Source organism: Podarcis vaucheri (assembly GCF_965113315.1).
Source record: "Podarcis vaucheri genome assembly, chromosome: 11".
NCBI lineage: Eukaryota > Metazoa > Chordata > Lepidosauria > Squamata > Lacertidae > Podarcis > Podarcis vaucheri.
Window position 1 is genome coordinate 44,083,575 of NC_138749.1, and position 23,039 is coordinate 44,106,613.

General features: G+C 43.8%; 1 protein-coding gene and 1 long non-coding RNA gene across 4 annotated transcripts in view; one reads left to right on the forward strand and one right to left on the reverse strand.

The window, feature by feature from the left end:
• EPB41L4A (erythrocyte membrane protein band 4.1 like 4A) overlaps positions 1 to 17,157 on the reverse strand; it is a 111,376-nt gene extending 94,219 nt beyond the window's left edge. The window contains exons 1-2 of one of the 3 annotated variants that reach the window (XR_014211984.1): positions 16,600 to 17,157; positions 15,556 to 15,845 (exon numbers count right to left, since the gene is read on the reverse strand). Coding sequence is in view for 2 of the 3 variants with exons in the window: in XM_082191577.1 (XP_082047703.1) it covers positions 15,556 to 15,654 (99 nt within the window). In the remaining variant the exon portion in view is untranslated. Of the gene's footprint in view, positions 1 to 15,555; positions 15,846 to 16,435; positions 16,530 to 16,599 lie in introns of those variants that run through there. The other 2 variants (XM_082191577.1, XM_082191578.1) reach the window with 2 other exon arrangements.
• The window catches only part of LOC309514509, a 266,727-nt gene that overhangs the window by 202,257 nt on the left and 41,431 nt on the right, over positions 1 to 23,039 (forward strand). The gene's annotated exons all lie outside the window — the stretch shown is intronic.

Sequence of the window (23,039 nt, forward strand, 5' to 3'; positions counted from 1 at the left end):
TGTGCATATCTTCAAAGGTAATCTCATCAGTCTTAGACAGAGTTCTTCAGAGGCTTGCTAGGCAAAGATGTTCTCTCTTTTTTTAGATAAAAGAAAACATCTTTGTTCAGAAGGTCCCCAGGTAAACATATTCAGATGGATCACTTTCCGATACGCCACATTCAAAACTTATACCAATGTAACTGTTATCTAGACATAGAACTGACCTGAAATGAATTAACATCAGAAATTAAATATTCCTCCATCTATAACTGAGTGTAAATTTTCACTTTGCTCAGAGTGCAAATCTGTATGCAACTATATCTGTCATCTAAACTAAGTGCATCAATGTATACATGTCTGCCCAAAACAACTAAAGCTGTTTTGGACAACCTGTGGTAAGGAAACAGAATATCACCAGCAATTCTTGCCACTAACCTCCACATGTTGACCATTGTTTTGGAAACAAAAAACTATATGTTCATAAGCTGTACCCAGAAAGATTGCCATAAGATTGGGTTAGGGACACTGCAGTCACATGCACAAATATGCATGTACATCTTGTAACACATGTAGCTTTGTTCACAAAGGAACAATGCTGGAAGTTAGGAGCAGGGACAGCAAATATTATTCTGTATTCCCTTTACACATTGACTTTACACCTACTTATAAACTTCAAGGAAGAGCTATAGCTCAATAATAGAGCACATTTTTCACATGAAGGAAGTCCATAGAGCCTCTTAGAAAGAACCTAGTTCATACCACTAGAAAAGACCTGATTCACACCACTATGTCCAACATGTTCATACCATTAGTACAGGCTTTCCAAGCTGCCGCCCCCACCCAGTAAGAAAGCTTCCAAAAGGAGAGTTATATCAAGATCCAGCCATTACACTATTTTGCTTGGAGAACAGAAATGCACATTTTGCCCTTAAGAAACAAAATAGCAGCTTGAGAATCTAAAATGACCACAATAATTGTGCCAGCACTAAAGTCAAATGGTAAGGAAAGTCTGCAGAGCTTACAAGCACACTGTAAGGCACTTAAACAGTATCGTTATCTAGTTCTTGTGATTAATTGACTGCTGAATGTTCTTGCTGAGGGCAAAGTGTTTGCAAAACTCGACCTTGCCAAAGCATATTGGCAGCAAATTATCAATGCTACTGTTACTGATTCCCAAGCAATCATCAATTTCCTAAGGAGTTAAGAATCTTCAATTCCAGGTACCATATTTTGATACTGTACTAATCATTGGATTAAGAAAGGATGGACTTTCAAAGTCTCCAGAAAGTCTCCTGTTTTGTTTTGATAAATTAGGTATCCACACTTTCATTTTTAAATGTTTCTAGTATTTACCCTGACGCACTATATGTGCAGTTGATGATGCACCAAGTTGAAAAGCAAAGTAAGAGTTACTCAATTTAGAACTACTCTATTCTGAACCTAAAAATGCAGAGTGTAATGTTGCTGGTCAACAAAAGAGGTTTAAAGACTCTCTCAAGGCAAATCTTTAAAAATGTAGTATAAACACCGACAACTGGGAAGCACTGGCCTGTGAGCACTCCAACTGGAGAACAGCCTTTACCAAAGGTGTCATGGACTTTGAAGATGCTCAAACTCAGGATAAAAGGGAGAAATATGCTAAGAGGAAGATATGCTTGGCAAACCCTCACCATGATCAACTCCCGCCCAGAATCCTATGTCCCCACCATCAAAGGACATGTAGATCCAGAACTGGCCTCCACAGTCACTTACGGACTCACTGTTAAAACTGTGTTCATGGAAGACAATCTTACTCTGCCACGAGTGATTGCCAAAGAAGAAGACTTAATTTATACCACACTTTCCTTCCACAAAAGGTAAGCCTTGCTGAGTCATCACTGACTTCATTATCTGCTTGGAAAGTACTTCCTTAGAGTTGGACTCCCTAGTATGAAGGTACTTTCCAGAGTGCTAACAAATTACAGGTATTGACCTTTAATTTTATGCTGGTATATTACAATGAGCAGAAACCATTATTCCTTAGTGCTGACCTTTCCCTATATTGGAGTTATTGGAGGTATTTGGTGTTATACAGGAGCATGCAGATGCACCAATTGTTTACCATTCAAGAACAATGTCCTCCACCGAACAACTATGTACAAAAAGCCCTTACTGTTATTGAAGAGCCTGGATAGCTCAGCTGGTTAGAGCATGGTGCTGATAATGCCAAGGTTGCGGGTTTGATCCCTGTCTGGGGCAGCTGCACCATAGGGGATTGGACTTGATAAACCTGAGGGTCCCTTCGAACTCTAAAATTCTATGATCTATTCATTACTTCTACTGTTATCTCTATGGCATGTAGAGAGGCATTTTCCTTTTCAGTATGCATTAACAGAAACAAGGTCAAACACAAAAAGTTAGGAAGGAAGCCAAATAAGTTGCTATTTCAAAAATATTTAGGAAAGGCTGGGTATGTTCACTAATGATGCAGATCAAGACAGATTCACTAAACAGCAACATTTGACTTGGCAGGATGACAAGGCTAAAGTCTGTGAAATACAATTCTTCAGTTATGCATTAAGCATTCTTTTTCTTAACACGCTTCTCCTTAAAATAAAATAAAGTATGTGAAGAGATCATACAAATGAATACTAATTCAGAGAAAGGGTCTAGTTTCTAGAAAGACTTCTCAGAACATTTCAACTCCTGTACTTCTTCAGTGTACCCTGAAGGTCAAAGTATACATGACATTGGACTTCTGCAATGGAAACTCCCAACATCTATTTACTGTATTTCATAAAATGGAACTGTGGAAGGGGATAACTCTAGATCAGGTCCATGACAAGGGGAAGAAACCTAACCACTGATTCTCACACCAATCCCCTAACTTAATTCACCTTGTCTGAAGCCATTCATTGTGTAGGGAATTTATAGTCTTAATCTCTCATGCTTGTCAGTTTTCTCCTCTACGGCTAAAAGCATCTAGGAGTTCAGAATCGAAATCAGCATGGGAGCAAAGAATTAGAACCTTACCCACAGCAACACAACCCCAGTTGAAATTGTTCCTCCCCCTTGTTTCTTACTGTGATACAAAAGGGGACTGGGAGTGCCAATGGTAAAACATAAATGTTGCATGTGGTTTTTGAACCTCATCTCATCCGCTTTCTGTCTCTATAACTACCTCATTCATAAACACATTGGTTTGGAAGTAAGCTCTACTAATTTGTATAATCAATATTTTTTGTGGAATTTATCTCCTCGAAAGTATTTTGAGGATTACAGCCAGTGACATCTTTGTAACACAGTCATTATATTTCCTCTTTCTTTGAATGGAAGCAGGGACTTATCTGCAGTTGCTCCCTGTCTGTCGAATGATCTCTTTGAGGTTATGTGGCAACTTCCTTTTCAGATTTCAAAAATAATGGAACACATTTTAATTTAAAATAGCCTTCAGGCACGGCTACCACTATTAGGCTGTTTTTTTATACATCTATATTTTTCGCTGTTGTTAAGCTGTGACTGTACAATGATTTACTGTGACAGTATTTTGATGTTTTATGGTGTTATAGGTCGTAACAAACATATGGAGAGGCAAGGTGGAAGCTCAAATTAACATTACGTGGCTACTCAAATGCTACCACCAGTCTCTCTAAAGTCTAAACTGTAATGAAGCGTAAGACTGCAGCATAATTTTTTTAGAAATTTTATGTCCAGAAGACATTTCATTACCGGTAATTACACCTATAGCGAGCTCCATTTGTACTGTTGTTGTTTAGTCGTGTCCGACTCTTCGTGACCCCATAGACCAGAGCACGCCAGGCACTCCTATCTTCCACTACCTCCCGCAGTTTGGTCAGACTCATGTTTGTAGCTTCGAGAACACCGTCCAACTATCTCGTCCTCTGTCGTCCCCTTCTTCTTGTGCCCTCCATCTTTCCCAACATCAGGGTCTTTTCCAGGGAGTCTTCTCTTCTCATGAGGTGGCCAAAGTATTGGAGCCTCAGCTTCACGATCTGTCTTTCCAGTGAGCACTCAGGGCTGATTTCCTTAAGAATGGATACGTTTGATCTTCTTGCAGTCCATGGGACTCTCAAGAGTCTCCTCCATTTGTACTACTGAACAATATTAGCAGTAATCTCAGCAGACTAACACTTTCCTTTCATCGTCCATTTCACTTCTTCCACTTTTATGACTAATTTGCATGTTTTCATTAGGATGTATTTAGTTTCCCTCCTACAAATCAGCAATTGATGATCCAACCGTACCAGTGACTACCTTGCCTTTGACTATGAATATTGGGTATGGGGGGGAAAGCAATCTGTATTAAGACTGGTATTTTGTTTTTCAAAAGAATGATAGAATAACTTCACAAGTATTTGGAGCATGCATAAAACAACATAGACAGCCAAACCTATCCCAGATGTTGGTGCATGAAGTTCTACGAAGAAGGCTGAGATTCTGAAAGGTGCCTAACTCCCATAGGCACACATTGCCTATACAAAAATGAAAATGGTCTGCTTTACTTTTCATCTCTACCAAGGCCAGGTTCACACAACCACTTCAATGCATAGCAGCTTTTGTTCATCTCATACAGAGTGCTTGTGAAGCAACCAAAACAGTGAGGCGATACTGCAGAGGCACCCACACAACATCAGTATCACGCAACCACGAACTTGGACAATGTATCAACAGGTAAGTGGCCATGTTGGCTCTGCTGGGACACCTGAGCAGTCCAGAGACCTTCCTGCTTTTCCCTTACCCCTAACACCATCCAGGTAAATGAAAGTTGACACCAGCTTTGAGGGAAAGGTTCCACAGCAGCCATTTCTGAGTTGTGTGTCGTGCAGATACCTATATCTCAGCCAATATTATCATCGTCCAGAAAGCTTTTGTGGTGTGCCAAGCACAGCTTGGTTTTACCACATGTCAAGTGGTCATTCAAGACCATAATAATAATAATAATAATAATAATAATAATAATAATAATTTATTATTTATACCCCGCCCATCTGGCTGGGTGTCCCCAGCCACTCTGGGCGGCTTCCATAAAAACCAAAAATACAGTAAAATATCACACGTTAAAAACTTCCCTGAACAGGGCTGCCTTAAGATGTCTTCTGAATGTCAGGTAGTTGTTTATCGTTTTGACATCCGCTGGAAGGGCGTTCCACAGGGCGGGCGCCACTACCGAGAAGGCCCTCTGCCTGGTTCCCTGTAGCTTTGCTTCTCGCAATGAGGGAACCGCCAGAAGGCCCTCGGCGCTGGACCTCAGCGTCCGGGCAGAATGATGGGGGTGGAGACGCTCCTTCAGGTATACTGGACCGAGGCCGTTTAGGGCTTTAAAGGTCAGCACCAACACTTTGAATTGTGCTCGGAAACGTACTGGGAGCCAATGTAGGTCTTTCAAGACCGGTGTTATATGGTCTCGGCGGCCGCCCCCAGTCACCAGTCTAGCTGCCGCATTCTGGATTAATTGTAGTTTCCGAGTCACCTTCAAAGGTAGCCCCACGTAGAGTGCATTGCAGTAGTCCAAGCGGGAGATAACCAGAGCATGCACCACTCTGGCGAGACAGTCCGCAGGCAGATAGGGTCTCAGCCTACGTACCAGATGGAGCTGGTAAACAGCTGCTCTGGACACAGATTTAACCTGTGCCTCCATGGACAGCTGTGAGTCCAAAATGACTCCCAGGCTGCGCACCTGGTCCTTCAGGGGCACAGTTACCCCATTCAGGACCAGGGAATCCTCCACACCTGCCCGCCTCCTGTCCCCCCAAAACAGTACTTCTGTCTTGTCAGGATTCAACCTCAATCTGTTAGCCGCCATCCATCTTCCACCCGCCTCCAGACACTCACGCAGGACCTTCACCGCCTTCACTGGTTCTGATTTAAAAGAGAGGTAGAGCTGGGTCAAATCTTGGAATGACATGAGCCAACAGTGTGACGTGGCAGCTAAAAAAGCCAATGCAATTCTGGGCTGCATCAATAGGAGTATAGCATCTAGATCAAGGGAAGTAATAGTGCCACTGTATTCTGCTCTGGTCAGACCTCACCTGGAGTACTGTGTCCAGTTCTGGGCACCACAGTTCAAGAAGGACACTGACAAACTGGAACGTGTCCAGAGGAGTGCAACCAAAATGGTCAAAGGCCTGGAAACGATGCCTTATGAGGAACGGCTAAGGGAGCTGGGCATGTTTAGCCTGGAGAAGAGGTGGTTAAGGGGTGATATGATAGCCATGTTCAAATATATAAAAGGATGTCATATAGAGGAGGGAGAAAGGTTGTTTTCTGCTGCTCCAGAGAAGCGGACACGGAGCAATGGATCCAAACTAGAAGAAAGAAGATTCCACCTAAACATTAGGAAGAACTTCCTGACAGTAAGAGCTGTTTGACAGTGGAATTTGCTGCCAAGGAGTGTGGTGGAGTCTCCTACTTTGGAGGTCTTTAAGCAGAGGCTTGACAACCATATGTCAGGAGTGCTCTGATGGTGTTTCCTGCTTGGCAGGGGGTTGGACTCGATGGCCCTTGTGGTCTATTCCAACTCTATGATTCTATGATTCTATGAAATCAGAAACCAGAACAGCTTTTGTAAATCTGGGACTGTCCCTGGAAAACAGGGGCACTTGGAGGGTCTGGACAACCGCTAGCAAACTCCTATTAGCTTGGCCAGGCAGTGCCCCTACTAGTGGAGTCTAACTGGAAGCAATGAGAGCAACCCTATACTCTTGTCTCTCTTTCCTGAGATGTTAGTATGTTCGGTTAGCAGGTCCCTACCAGGCCACAGCCCAATCAAGGAGTGACTCTCAATTCTATAAATAGGAATTTCCTTCCATGAAAGTCAAAAGTTTTGTAGTAACATCTCAGCAGAGGCAGGCCTTCTCAAAAGTGAGGGCATCTCTACTAAAGACTGATTGCATCAGCACAAGCTTTTAAAATCAGAAATATGAGGCTTTGATTCATTCTGTTCCTTGATGATATGCAATATGGATTGGAAAATAGCATTTTTTTTAAAAAAAAAAGGCTTTCTAATTTTGGCATAGTAGTAAGAAATCTCAAACTTTAATATATTTCTACACACACACACACACACACATATATATATATATGAATGATATAGTATCAGGCCTTTCCACATTTCTGTTATTCATCTGGAAAAGACCAAAAGGAACAAAAGATCCTGCAAATCTTTTCATAAATTAACCATTCTTCGAAACGACTGTCATTATTTGACATAGATTACTAATTTTTCCTGCATCTTTACAGATGAGACCAGCAATTTTGAATTCTCCATGGAATATCTATATAATGAATGAGTATTGAGACACTTTATTTTCCCAGGATGCATCTAACTAAATTAATGAAACTGGCATGACAGCATGACAGAAACCCATTAATTTTTAAATGAAGTTACCTCCTGGTCAGCCTGAGGTTTGAGCTCTAATGTTATTGGCTCAGGCTGTTATACTAGCTTTAATGAACAGTAATTTTCTAATGCAAGCAAAAAAACATAAGAATTGTGTTTTTTTTTAATCTAATAATCTTCCTTTTGCTTGCCTAATTTCAACTTTTGTAGTAGCAGCAGCAAATTTAGGCTGCATACAAGACGACTCCTTCAAAATAAATTATATTCAGCTTTGTCTCACTGAAAATTGCAAAATTGCAAAGCTACAACTTTGGAATTATAATTATTAGAAATGCCTTCAAAATAAATTATATTCAGCTATGTGTTGCTGAAAGTTGCAAAATTGCAATGCTACCAACTTTGGAATTATAATTATGAGAAAACAGACTTAAATTAACTTGGGGGGTAGGGGACTCCGATTCTTGGCAGGACTCCTGTGGTTGAGAAAGAATTATGAAATGACAATAACTATACTTTGTATTGTATTTTGCAATTTGATTGCCGAGGCAGTATTTGTACAACAACCAAAGAAGATGTGGTAACTTTCATAGCTTCATGCTGTCCCCTTATGGCAGATATATGGTCTTATTAGAAACATTACGCTTGCAATTTTTAAAGTGTAATTAATGTTTATTTAGCTGGTAGTTGCGTAACACAGGGCTGTTCTCTAGGAGTCCGACAATCAGCTTTGCGATCAAGTTTTTAAACATGCAAAATTGTTGAAAAGAGCCAATAAAAAATTAAGCTGTCAGATCAATAGATTAAAAATAAAATACTATCCTCCTCGAGGTAGCGTGGAAACTTAAGAGCTGCCCAAAGCTGAACTAACATAAAGCCTTGACTTGGCTGCATCAAATTACTCCAATCACCCAGGTGAAGAGGAAAGTCTTAGCCAGGTGCTAAAAACATGTCTGTGGTCAAAGCCACACTATACATTTAAAGTACATTACTTCCCCCTAAAGAGTCCTAGGAACTGCAATCTGTTCAAGGTGCTGGGAATTATAGCTCCTAGGATTCTTTGGGAAAGGCCATATGCTTTAAATCAGGGGTCAGCAACCTTTTTCAGCTGTGGGCTGGTTCGCCACCCCTCAGACCTTGTGGGGGGCCGGACTATATTTTTTGGGGGGGAAATGTATGAACTCCTATGCCCCACAAATAACCCAGAGATGCATTTTAAATAAAAGCACACATTCTACTCATGTAAAAACACGCTGATTCCCGGACCGCCCATGGACCAGATTGAGAAGGCGATTGGGCCGGATCTGGCCCACGGGCCTTAGGTTGCCTAGCCCTGCTTTAAATGTATGGTATGGATGTGAGCAGTGACAGCACCCAACAGGCTTTGCTTGCCATTTTGAGCATAAACCTAACTCACCATATAGTCTGGGCTTTTTCAGGGGGAACTCACAGCAACTCAGTTCCAGCACCTCTCAGGTGGGCACCGTTGCCATTCTAATAGAATGAGAGAATTGTTCATGGTGAGTTCAGGCACCTCTTTTTCTAGAAAAATACCACTGCATATACAGTCGTACCTTGGAATTCAAACAAAATCCATTCCGGAAGTCTATTCAACTTCCAAAACGTTCAGAAACCAAAGCACGGCTTCTGATTGGCTGCAGGTAGCCCCGTTGGACATTCGGGTTCCAAAGAACATTCACAAACCGGAACACTCACTTCCGGGTTTGTGGCGTTCGGGAGCCAAAATGTCTGAGTCCCAAGGCGTTTGGGAGCCAAGTTACGACTGTAGTCCTTTGGGGTTTTTAAAAGATAATGTAACCTTAAGCTGTAATTGGATAGTTATAACAATACCACTTGTGCCAGAAATACACAGCTACCTTGTACTAGCCTTTGCTGTCCTCCATGTTGGCTGAGGCTCATGGGAGCTGTAGACAAATACTTCTGGAGGGCATCAGGCAGGCTTTCGTCACAGTTTGCCACCTCTTCAGCAGCAGATAACTTCCAATTTCTGAGACTTCCAGCTCTTCTGGGCCTCTGCCTTCAATTCTCTTATCCCTCTTCCACCAACAAAATAATACTGCTGCTACAACAATTGTTTCCACAACAACAATTGCCTATTTTTACTGGTACACTCTTGTTTGGAGTCTGCCTTCCCAAAGCATAATCCCATCCCCAGCAACCAAAAGTTGACTGCAAGTATAGCTGTCTGTAGCTGCTTACTTAACAATGAGAGGACGCCTAATCTCACAGGTAAGGTCATGGTTTGGTAAGTTAGTGGTGGAGTTGAACCGTGAGCTGTGCAGTACCTTCTCATCCTGCAGCCATCAGTTTTGGGTAAATACAGTGGTTCAGCAAACTAGCAGCAGTTGGGTGATGGACTGAAGGGGATTCATGGGTAAATCCCACAGTAATAAGCAATTCCTGCTTCTGCACAGACACCTTTTCAGTCTATAGGAAGTTCTCAAGAGCTTTCATGCTCCAGCTTACCAAAAGAATTCAAAGGGTTGCAGCTGCGTCCTTGTCCTTGTTGAAGAACTGTTTAGGGCAACCAAAGTGCCAGAATTGGTGCTGAATGCGTTCCCCATTTGCAGCAGCATTGTTGAAACCTCTTCAGTCCCACTGGGCACAATCTCACAGAAGTTCAAGGACTGAATAACAAAAGGGTAGCTGCAATTTGAAGCCCAGCAGATATTATTGATGTTTTGTCTGAAGCCTATGAAGTAGCCTTTGATGATATTCAACGGCAGCTCTCGCTCTTGAGGTGCAAGGCCACTCTTGGCCCAAAGCTGAAGGATGCTAGACTTCCAGGTCTCCAATATGCCTGTCTCCACATCTTCCAGAAAAGCAACTATTTGGGATACTTTGTCATCCTCATATTTCTTTCCCTTTTTATTCTTATGGTTTCAGCTCATTATACCACTCAGCACACACTCAGTTGATACATGACGCCTCAACACCTATTAGACTTTAGCATTATCACACACAAACCAAAGTACATCCACAGGTTGAACATTGCAAAGGAAGTACCAGTAATTATTGATCAAGCTAGATATCTTTCTGGCAAGCCGGTTCACCATTACTGATCTTCTCACTGAGAAACTCCCAAGAAGGAATTCCAGAGGTCCTAGGAACAGAATTTGAAAGCTGCTAAGCAAGAGCCTTTGACCAAACTGCAGGAGGCAGTGGAAGACAGAAGTGCCTGGTGTGCTCTGGTCCATGGGGTCACGAAGAGTCGGACACGACTAAATGACTAAACAACAACAACAACAAGCAAGAGCCATTTTAACAGTAAGGTAGGTTGTTTTCTAGAAAGCGGGTCCAAGAAACCAGTAAAATAACTAGGCTAAAGGTCCAAAGTGCATGGCCCTGGGAAAATGAGTGGAGGAAGCACAAAACCTTCAGAATGGATACAAAGTCCTCCCAGGTTACACAAATACCTATGGCTGACACCAAGGGTTACTTAAATCCCAACCAGACAGCTCTGACAAGCAGTAATTCCAAAAATTTTACTCTTGAGACAGACCACATTGCTACCTCTTTTTCTTCTCTCCTGATAGCAACTTATTTCACTTCCTAGTGCTCCTTAATTGGAATGCAAAAGCTACAGCAATATAGAAAAGGATGTCAAGATCTGCTGCAGACACAAGAGTACAGCAAAAGTCTTCCTGCAGGCAACTTGCAACCACCTGTGGACAGGCACGTAAGCAGCAGTGCTTTCAAGTCAATGTCTTTGGAGAGCGATCTAGGAAGTTTTCTGTTTACTGTGGCCAGTGCATCTAAGTAAACTTTATTACGTCTATGATCTTTAGCAGATTTATCCAAAAGCAAATCCCATGGACATCATTGGATCTAATCCTCGTTTACACACAAGCAGCACAGCAGCTGCTTTCCCATAGTGCAATACTATACCACTGGAAGGAACAGTGTCTGTACTAAGCAAACACACAAGTGGACTTGATGACTTAGGTCTACAACTTTGTTCTTGCCCATGCAACAAGTTATGCCCATATGGTTTCACACATCCTTTCTTGCAGTGTGGAACTTCACAGCAAAGAAACAGTAACCAGACTATATACCACACGTATGTGTCTATACAGTGGCGGAGTTTCATGCTCCGGCACCGGGGGGGCAGAGAGCAGGCGGGGGTGGGCGTGGCACGCATCCTGGAGGCGTGGCGCACAGCCTGCAGGGGTGTGGCGCCCAGCGTGGATGGGGGGCAGCACCAATGGCACCCCACCGGGATCATGCTGCCGGGGCCAGTGCACTCTCCCCGCACTCCTCTTCCTCTGCCAGTGTGTCTATGCATGAGTATATCCAGGTTGCAAGGTGGCAATCCTCTTTGTCTTTCTCATTCACATATACTAGTCTCTACAATGTAATTCCAAGAAAGCATTTGCCCACCATATTGATATGATCTGAACCACTGACCCCATTCATGTGTTTGCTTAATTCACACACTGTAATTCCAATTATACCATACCAATAACAAACTTAGTTGGTCTCTAAGGTACTACTGGAAGGGGGGGGGATTTATTTTGATGCGACACTGTAATACTATACAGCAGGATGGAGAATCAGATCCCAAGCCATGGGGTGGGGGAATAATGTAATCTGCAACTTGGATGCATATCTTCAAGTCTTCTCAATGCAGAAGTAGCAGCTACAGATTCTCTCTCATTGTTCTGTCATGTGTCCCCACCTCCCACTCCAAACAGTACAGTGGTACCTTGGGTTACAAACACTTCGGGTTACAGACTCCGCTAACCCGGAAGTAGTACCTCGGGTTAAGAACTTTACCTCAGGATGAGAACATAAATCAAGCGGTGGCAGCGGGAGGCCCCATTAGCTAAAGTGATACCTCAGGTTAAGAACGGTTTCAGGTTAAGAATGGGCCTCCAGAACGAATTAAGTTCATAACCAGAGGTACCACTGTACTTCACAGCAAAAGGGGCAAGGGGCAGAGGCCAAGACCAGGAGGGATCTGATTTATCTCCTACTGTAGCAAATGATTTAAAGCTATGTGGGGTGTGCCAGATAGAAGATGGCAACCCAGGGGTTTTTATTTCCAAGTGAGCAGATGTCATTCTGCTGATGTACCCCCACTTTTCAATACCATAACAGTGAGCTGCAGTTCCTTCAATCTACTGATATTTGAAGTCACCATCAGATAGTTCAAGCCGATCACATAGTGCCTACCATTTAAATGGTACATTTGTACACAGCCTAAAAATGATCAGAGCCACTAACAGATCTACTTTAACTTTGCATGCTTGCCTTGTATTTGCCCATTTTGCTGGCCCATTTCTGCAAATTACTGCACCTATCCCAGTTCCTCAAAGTGTCCAGAAATTCCTCAGGTAGCTTCAACAACATATTTTTATTGCATTTGGGCCCATGTTCACTCTTCCCAATTCCCTCTCCCCATGATACTAAAATATTTCAGTAAATAACTTTTGTGCAAATCATGTTCTCACACTTCCCTTGCACAGCACCCAGATCCTTTTCCCACAGTGGCCCTGCAGGTACTAACCTGGAGCACTGATTCAAAGAACCACTGGTTTCATATTAACAAAAGGTCAACAGGTGAACTGGCTAACAGGTGATCTGCCTACATAACACAATACAAATAAAGTCTATATCCCCAAGAAACAATTAACTCTAACTAGTAAGAGTTATGAAAATTGCATCCATTGTAGTATTGTGACATTAACAAACGTGTTACACCTGTTTAGAATAAATTGCTTCTATCACGAACCACTTGAATTTTTACAAATATGAAGTTCAGACAAAACTGCAAGTGTTTGTAAAACAACAACATCCCTACAATTAGCAACCAACTTGTAAACTATTTGCAATGTACGCAAGGTAGATAACAACCTTTAACTTGCCCTGTTCCCCAGATTATGCTGTTCTGTGCTGCAAGGATACTATGCTGCAGGGATGATGCCTCTATTCTGACATTTCAGTATGACATATTCTCTAGACATTGAACACCAGGAATGAATTAAAAATAAATCACTACATTCTTTTATACCTTTCTAATGTAAATCTGCTGAACTAGAACTCATTACTAGATAGATTAGATAGATATGCCACCATTTTCAAAATGCAAAGAAATAAAAGCCTGGTTCCACTCAAAACCTCAATTTTTAATATCTGTATGATCCACTTATTTAGCACATATTGGTCATATTTGCATATTAAAGTTTACCCTTAAATCATCTTAGATGTCCCCCTAAAAAGAATGCATAAAGCGACCCTTAGGTGTACAACTAAGATTCCTACACTAAAGTCACAGGATCAGCAAATACAAATGAATCTAGCGTCTCTTAGCATAAAAACCTAAGCACTGTGTACATAAGTCCTGCTGAAATTAGTGAGACCAAATTCCAAATAGTTCTTCTTTCACTTAACTGAATGCCAAAATTTTCCAACTGCCACAGCTTCAGTTTCAAGCATTTATACTCAAGATAACCTCCGTTTACAAACTTGTGTACAAACATGTCAAACTGAATTCATGTTAAAGGGCTATTTCTTATAGTAAGTTGCCTGTAGATTAACAACTTCACTATTACAAACATGTAGCCCTTTCTTCTAGAGTCCTAACTCTAGCACATGCACACAAATCAAGGCATATAACAATATATTGTTGACCCACCAAAAGAGCCAAGAGAATACAGTACAGCCATATATACTTAGAATCCCTAGACAATCGCCTTCTCTTTCCCTCTAGAAACATTCACATAAAATTATTCCCCATCAGGAGAGAAGATTCCTTACTAGTGAAACATGGCCTATCAGCATTCAGTTCTATAAAACAGAATGCACAATAAGTATTTGAATGACTTATGAAGTAAAAAAAAAAAAAACACATAGAAAAATATTAGCATGTATAGTCTTCCTCCCCAAGCAGAAATACTGACCCAATCCCACAGAGACTGTCTTAGAACAAGACCCACAAATGCCTGTTTAGAGAACTGGTTCCTGTAGCTCTTGTGCTAAGAACCACCTAAAAGCTGAGTTATAAGCATTTTAGTAGGCAAGTAAAGGTAAAGGTAAAGGTACCCCTGCCCGAACGGGCCAGTCTTGACAGACTCTGGGGTTTGTGCGCCCATCTCACATCTATTGGCCGGGGGCCAGCGCTGTCCGGAGACACTTCCGGGTCACGTGGCCAGCGTGACAAAGCTGCATCTGGCGAGCCAGAGCCGCACACGGAACGCCGTTTACCTTCCCGCTGGTAAGCGGTACCTATTTATCTACTTGCCCCCGGGGGTGCTTTCGAACTGCTAGGTGGGCAGGCGCTGGGACCGAGCAGCGGGAGCGCACCCCGCCGCGGGGATTCGAACCGCCGACCTTTCGATCGGCAAGCCCTAGGCGCTGAGGCTTTAGCCCACAGCGCCACCCGCGTCCCAGTAAATTCAATAAATCAGTAAATTCAATAAATAAATAAATCCAAAGTTAAAGCTTTTTTACAGCCGTCCTTTTCAACAGGAGCATGGAGCACATAGCAATATAATTAAGGTTCTTCTTGAAATCACCAGGAATTAAAATGTGCTTAATAGGGGCTGGTGAGTAACAGACTCCTCAGCAGGCGCAGACTAGCACTCTGAGCCTTTGAAAAGCACGCTTCTTATGCAAGCCTCAAGTATAATTTTATTAGACAAACTCTGAAAATATCATTGTATATATTTCAAAGTGCCTGATTTCCAGTGTAAGATCTTTGATTGCTAAGCACCCTTGCAACTCCTGAAAATCAGAGCGCAAAGCAAATTATATAAAGCAAAGAAGTCATCGAGGAAAACATTTTCAAAAGATCTCACCCCGCTAGTATATAAACCTCTGTGACAAAGTTACCGAAGTGTTACTTCTCCTTTTATTAAATTCTATATAATATTACATCACATAACATACTTCATACACACTACCCAAGTCACAAGACAACCGGTCGACACTTAAAACCCTGTTGTTCACCTTCAAGACTTCTATGTTCCTCTTGGTTTTTACTCATTCAACTTCGTCTTGGGTAATGGAATGTGATGCAAAGTTAAATGCCACTTGACATGTCTATTTCCTGGTCGTTAGAAGCCAGTCTGTTTTGATAGGCACTCTCTGAGAACAGTATGTTTCCATGTAGATTTGCCCCTTATTGCTCAACTCCAGACAAAGCATTTCAAGCACCACTGGCAAGCGTCCGGGAAACCCCAGTGAAAACAGAGCAGGAGGCAGACACCGCTTACCTTTATCCCCTGCTGCTGGGTGGTTAAGGTCAACTTGGATTCATCCAGAAGCAGAACTTCACAATAAAATTCCTCCGGGACTGCGCAGAAGCAGCCCATGGCGGTCTCCGTGCTTTGATGTCAGAGGGCAAATGCGAGCAAGAGATGAAGGCAAAGGGGGGGGGGCGAATTAACTCAGCGCCGGCGAACAATACATGATATGGCTCAGCAACCCTGAAGAGAGCAGGTTTTTCTTTGGCCTTGTCAAGTTGAGGAGGCTCCAGCTTCACATACGGCGAGGGAGCTAAGTGCTAGAGGAGGAAGGGGAAAAAAGAATCCTGTTGAGACACCCCACAAAAAAAGCCAAAGTTCTTCTTGCATGTGGAGGGTGGGGGAGAGACATTGGTTGCTAGGCAGCAGAGAGCGAAATTAAAAGTTTCCACAGGTTAAAGTTTGCAGTCCAAGCCCCTCTCAGTCCCCGTGGGCTTCTTTGTTCGAGGTTCAGCCATGATAAACCGCTGACCTTTGGAGCACAGGAGCCCTATGGGCAGTGGCGTAGCGTGGGGGGTGCAGGGGGGGGCCCAGCCGCACCGGGCGCAACATCTGGGGGTTAGGGTTAGGGGGCGCAAATCCACAGGTTAGGGGGCACAAATCCACGGGTTAGAGGACGCAAATTACTTGCTTTGCCCCGGGTGCTGACAACCCACGCTACGCCACTGCCTATGGGTAAAAGTAGCCCTGCTGTGGGCACCCCAACCCGGATCAGGGGAAACACGACCTCCCTCAAGGCGCCTATGCGCGGAGCAGCCCTTCAGCCGCCCTCCTTTCTAGCCTCCAGAACTTGAGAAAATGACACGTGCCCGGGCGCGCGCTCCTCTTCCTCCTCTGTCTCTCTACACACCGGCTGCCATAGCGCGGCTCGCCGCCCGAGCCTTATTCCTGAGGCGAAAGCTTGAGTAGCCGCGCGTCCCACCTCCCCGGCTTCGGCGCTGCTCCTTTGTGTAAAGCGCTACAAATAGAGAGAACACCCCTCCCTCCCTTCCGCCCGCGCGCACCCCGCGTTACCTTGCAGCGGGCCAAGAAGAAGCGGCGGCGGGCAGCTCCTCCCTGACAGGGCGTGGGGAGAGCGAGGCGCCGGACTGGGCGCAGAGCTGCCCGGGGAGCAGCACCAGCAGCAGCCCGCGCGCGCTTTCCAGTCAGCTTCCCAGTCTTTCTCTCAAGTGCTCCTCCCGCAGAAAGGAAGCTCCGGGCGCTCTCGGTGTCTGACGCGGCCACCTGAAAGAGACCTCCGGGGTGGGGGGGATGCTTTTTTATTCGGCTTCTTCTTCTCCCCCCAACTCCGCCCGCCAAAGTTGGGGCTGGAGAGCGACGCTGGCGGCCCCGAGCGCGACGGAAGCGCCACCTGCCTCGCTCCGGCTCGCCCCTCAGGAGAAGCCGAGCGCTGCTGCCTCGCCGCCCGGCCCTCCTCTCTCTCTCTCTCTTTCGCTTGGACGAAGCTCCGCTCCCCCGCCGACGGGCCAACCTTGCCGGGCCCAGGAGGGCGGGAGGCGGGGCAAGCGCGCGCGGCGGCGGCTGTTCGCTCCCAGGACCTGACAGGGCTGCGGCGCGCGCGCTATCCCCGGGGCAGGCAGGCAGGCAGGCAGGCAGGCAGGCAGGCAGGTCGGGGTCGCCGGTGAGCCGAGCCTGCTCGGTGGTCTGAGCTGCTGCCCTTGCGGCGTCTTCTGCTCCTGCTTCTTCCCCTCGGGGTGGCTCAGCTGCTCGGCACCTCGGCGGTGTCAGTTCCAGGTCGGCTGCCCAGCCGGCGTTCTTTCGCTTCCTTTTCCCTCCGCCCTGCTGCTCCTGCCAACCTTTCACCTTCCCTGCCGGCAGCAGCGCCAGCTGAGGAGGCGGCGGCGGCGAGGCTGCTCTGGAACAGCAGTGGCCCCTGCTGGGCGATTCGGGGGAACTGGACTCCGGCGCTGGGGCTGTAGCTGCTGCACAACCCTTAAACCACTTGCATGGATTAAGCAACAGTGGCATAGCGTGGGGGGTGCAGGGGGGGGCCGGCCGCACCGGGCGCAACATCTGGGGGTTAGGGGTAAGGGGGCGCAAATCCACGGGTTAGGGGGCGCAAATTACTTGCCTTGCCCCGGGTGCTGACAACCCACGCTACGCCACTGTTAAGCAAGGCTAGAATCGCTGGTTCTTAGGGGCAAGGGAGACCCAGGAAGTCTCGGGGCTCCTTGAAAACCCACCAGTTTATTATAGAATAAGCTTTCGTGGATGCAGCACACAATACATTTGTCAAGTCTTTTAAGGTGCCGTGCCGCAAGATTCTTGGGTTATTTTTTGCAGCTGCGCCTTTGGACCATCTCGTGGAGGGTTGCTTTGAGGGACAGAGGCAGCATTTGTGGTGATCCTTGTTCTTGATGAATTGCAAGTTTGAAACCGTTCTTGGAAATTTACCACTAGAAGCATTGTAAAAAAAAAAGACAGAACAGTAACATTTGCCACTTACATGACATTTTGAGGATGGAACTGCAGTTAGGTTCCACAATACTCTGGGAGTTTCTCCTGCCATGTACTGCTCCATTGAAATGAATGGTCCCCCTTTAAGTCCCATTGATTTCCATGGGAAGTTTAAGCACAATTGGTTTCAATAGGAGAAAGATAACTCCACAGAGATTTCTTCGAGGGTCGCCAGTGTGGTGCCTGTGAGCTTCCTGGTGCCCACAAAGGGCTTTCCTGGTTCGCATCCCACTGAAATTAAGCTTGAAAAAAAGCCCACGGCCCGTAGAATCAATGGCAGTATGTACTTGGTTATGGGGTATGTGTGTGCTGCCACTGACAGTTGCTCCAGTTTGTAAAATGTGCCCACAGACCTTAAAAGGTTGACAAACTTCTCTCTTAGGAGCTTTAATACATCTACTTCGAAAGAAAGATATTTTCATAATTTGGATATCACCTGATTACTGTATTGTACTTTGAGAGTCATGCACTCAGACTTCTTGCAAGGTATTGCACGTCCTATACATTTGAAAGCGCATTAGTTCCCAAACATTAATATTAACTTGGCCAGTGGCCAGTTCTTTTAATCTTTATTACATGACACTAGTTGTATTCTCTGACATGCTTTAACTGCTGAGAACATATCTTTATTAGAGGTGTCCTCTGAAGTACAGTGATCTCAGCTGTACTCCTTAAACAATTTCCAGGCTTTTAAATGTGTATATTTTATTGCTTGCTGCTACCCAAAAGATTTTTGAACATTGCTTTTAAATGTTTGGCATATGAGGGGATTAATAAACTCCGTGAATAACATGAAATTAAATATCTATTCCTTTTGGTGTTTTGCACTGTGGGTGGGAGAACATTTACATGTGGTGCTGAGCATTACACAACACTCCTTTTCTCTTGTTGACACTGAATTTACTGCAAGTTACAAATCTGTACATTGTTTTAGATAAACCATATGTTAGCTGAAGAGACTCTTGAGAGTCCCATGGACTGCAAGAAGATCAAACGTATCCATTCTTAAGGAAATCAGCCCTGAGTGCTCACTGGAAGGACAGATCGTGAAGCTGAGGCTCCAATACTTTGGCCACCCCATGAGAAGAGAAGACTCCCTGGAAAAGACCCTGATGTTGGGAAAGATGGAGGGCACAACGAGAAGGGGATGACAGAGGATGAGATGGTTGGACAGGGTTCTCAAAGCTACCAACATGAGTTTGACCAAATTGCAGGAGGCAGTGGAAGACAGGAGTGCCTGGCGTTCTCTGGTCCATGGGGTCACGAACAGTCGGACACGGCTAAACGACAACAACAAAATGTTAGCTGACTTTAGCACCAGTAAGGCAGAAGGGAGAGTGATTATTGTGTTCTTATTTATAATATGACTTACAATCTCTTTATTGGTGTAATTGTTCTGGGGCTAACACTCAACGTCATCCTTTCCAGGGTGCCGGCATCCACTACACAAGAGATGACAACTTGTGGAAAACATATTCTCTAACATGATTTCACTTAGCATGATCATCAGCCGGGAAGGGAATAGGAGTGTGATCTGCATCTTGACATGAAATGTGTAATAGCGAATGATATGGAGTGGAGTAATACATTGGTGCTACGTGTGTTGTAGCAGCAGCAGCAGCAGCAAGGTGTATGTATTGCACATATGTGGGAATTCCTGGCAGGATAGATTGCTGGCAGAAGGTCAACATGCAGAACTGTCCAATGTCATTGCTATTTGGACTCATAGAAGCTAATGTATTGTGCGCCTAGAAAATAAGGTAAGTTAGCATAGGCGTCGACTCCATGGGGCCTGAGGGGGCCCGAGCCCCCTCAAAAATTTGTTTGGGGGGCTCTGCCCCCCAATAATCTCGGGCGCCCCTCCAGCAAAGCGCCACTGCCGCCCCTCCCCCAGCCCAAAATGCACAGGGTCGGGCTGCCTGCCTGCCTCCTGCCCTCCCTCCCGAGCAAAAACTCCACCCAATTTCCTTCGGAGCTGATTAATAGGCGCAGCACACTCTCCCCTATTCGCTCACGAGGAGGCGGCGCCACTTTATCTGCATATTCATGAGCTTATTTATTATTCATGAGCTTTCGCGGGCTCCCCCAATATTTTTTATAAGTCGGCGCCCCTGGAAGTTAGTCTTAAAATCTATGAAGACCATGTAACTGTGGAACAATGGAGCTCATACTTCACACATGGGAAATAGATCCCATTGTTTCAGTGTCTTATTTTAAGAAGCAGAATACAGGCTTCTGTATTTAGAAGCTGCAGAACATAAATGCACATCATGCACTTCCATAAGCACAACTACAGTGGGCAGTGAATAGAACTCTAGAGCTTTGGCTGACACATGGCTAATGAACCAAATGCGCACAATAGTGCTGCTCTGCATCAGCATGTCATCACCTGTCCATATATAATGTTGCCTTGTGCAGCTGCTCCCAAGACATTTGCATTTCTTGATGGGAGTGTTTGTGTAGGATCTACGCTGTAGATGGTACCTAACAGGCCACTGAGAGGTTACTGCCTCACCTTACCCCCAAGGAGAAAAGGAAATAGGTAAAAGAACATGCATTGCTTCAGCACACTGCGTTTACAATAAACATCCTTCTCTGAGTGCACCAAAAGGAATGTAAGAGCTTGCTTCTACTTGAAGACAGTCAGCAACATTTTTGGATGCATAAAATAGACATAAACCAAAAAAACTTTAGAATTCTTGATCAGCTTGGTGACAAGCGATTAACAACTTAAAAAAATACAAACAAACAAAAACAACCTAGCAAAACATATGTTAAGGCACCTTGAAATATTTTTTGGAAATATCCTAAAATACTTTATGAATCCAACATGGACATTGCCTGTCATATTTTTGTCTGCCTGAAATTTTATCATGGGAATGCTGAGAAGTTTTCCTCTACGTAGTACAAGCCCTGCCATGTCAGAGAAGAGGTAACCATCAGATTCACCATGCTAGCAGAGGTTGCTGCAATTCTGCTGGCTTCTGCCACTGGAACAGCACAATGTCTCATCATGTTGAAGGGCAATGTTAAACCTGTTCCAGGAACAGGGCACAGTCTCATAAGAGACTAATTCTATGTGCTTAAATAATTTTACAAGGGTAAAATAATTCAACTTTAAAGATGTTTTTAACAAAGTAAAGGAGGATATAGCAATAGCAAGAAAAAGCTGAATGTTTAAGGCAAACAAATGAGAGAAGAGGCACAGACCACTAATACAGTCACCAGAATACAAAGACCTAACAGTGTTTAGTTTCCAGTTGTTTGAAGTCTAACTCAAAATTAGGCAGAAACTAATGGATTTGATTTGGTGATGGGAAGGAACAAAAGGAGATATATATGGCCAGACCACCTTTTGCATTCTTTGGCTGCTTTTATTCTCAGTTGTCTTATTTCCAGTCTCTCAAATACATGGCATAAAAGCATTTTGATGGAATTGGTTAATTTAAACTTGTGGCTAGATCACAGCAACTCCCTTTCTAATTTCTAAGGCTTTCCAGTCTTTCAGTTATACTGTATATTATGTTTTAGACAATATTTGCAATGCTAACAGCAAATATTAACATTTTAAAAATATTGTTTAACATACAGCTGTAAGGTTGTTGTTGTTTTTTGTAAAGTACCAATTTCCATTTTTATTACTACTACTATGTATTATGTACCTAAGGTGTCATTATTATAATATCAGCAGGTACCAGCCGAGAACAAGTTATAGTGAATTGATTTCAAGCTGTAGAGTTCTTCCAGCCAGAAAACATCTCCATTAACCAATAAGGTGTTGCAAAGCCTTCAGGTATTCTTCTTTAATGTGTTCATTACTTGTCATTTTCACATATTCATAATAATGCCAATATGGCCCATCACATGTGTGTGCACGTATGAAAGTTTAGCTGCAGATGAAACATTGCAATGAATACTTTATGTTAGTACTGTGTGTTCAGTTTATGAACAGAGCTACATTCTAACGGAATGCCAAAAGCACATAGCTAAAATGCCATTTCATTTTATGACTTTTCAATTTATATATATCCAGTTGTGAAACAGTTAGTGGAATGAGCTTTATATTAAATTGTATATATAAGTTTTGCATTAAAGCCCCTGGGACTTCCATTCTGTAACCCTTGTAATTATTTAAATCTAAATATAACTGCAAATAATTCTCAATGGTGACATGTTTTTATTTCATTACTTCCATCTGAAAATGTGCTATTAACCGACAAAGTTGTGATGAAGATACATAAAATCTGGAGGGGGGGAAATTGGATTTATTAGCTCCCACCAATTGCCACAGAACTTACTTTATTTTAAATGAGTCAAGAGTTTGCAAATTTTCTCATAAAGTGTTTCAGCAGCAGTTGTTCAACTGATTAATTATTTTGCTGGCAAGGAATAACTGGAAAACCACAACTCAAAGGCAGGGTTTGAGATGTTACATTGCAAAAGCTGGATGGATTTGTAGCATGCCTATTTGCTCAAAAGTGAGGGCTCCTGGACTCGGAGGAACTTGTGTGCATTGGATTGCAACCAGACCTTCAAAATTGCTATCATTTCATATTTGAGATCATTTTGTAATTTACAGGTAGTGAAAGCAGGAAATTACAGTGCATGACATTCATGTTTCTGATTTTAACTATTCTTTTAGAACACAAAACATGATACAGTGGTACCTCAGGTTACATATGCTTCAGGTTACATATGCTTCAGGTTACAGACTCCGCTAACCCAGAAATCGTGCTTCAGGTTAAGAACTTTGCTTCAGGATGAGAACAGAAATTGTGCTCTGGCAGCGCGGCGGCAGCAGGAGGCCCCATTAGCTAAAGTGGTGCTTCAGGTTAAGAACGGTTTCAGGTTAAGAGCGGACCTCCGGAATGAATTAACCCGAGGTACCACTGTATAGACAAGAAGTGGTACCTTAACCCGAGGTACCACTGTATAGATAAGAAGTGGTACCTTAACCCGAGGTACCACTGTATAGATAAGAAGTATGCAGCCCTCCA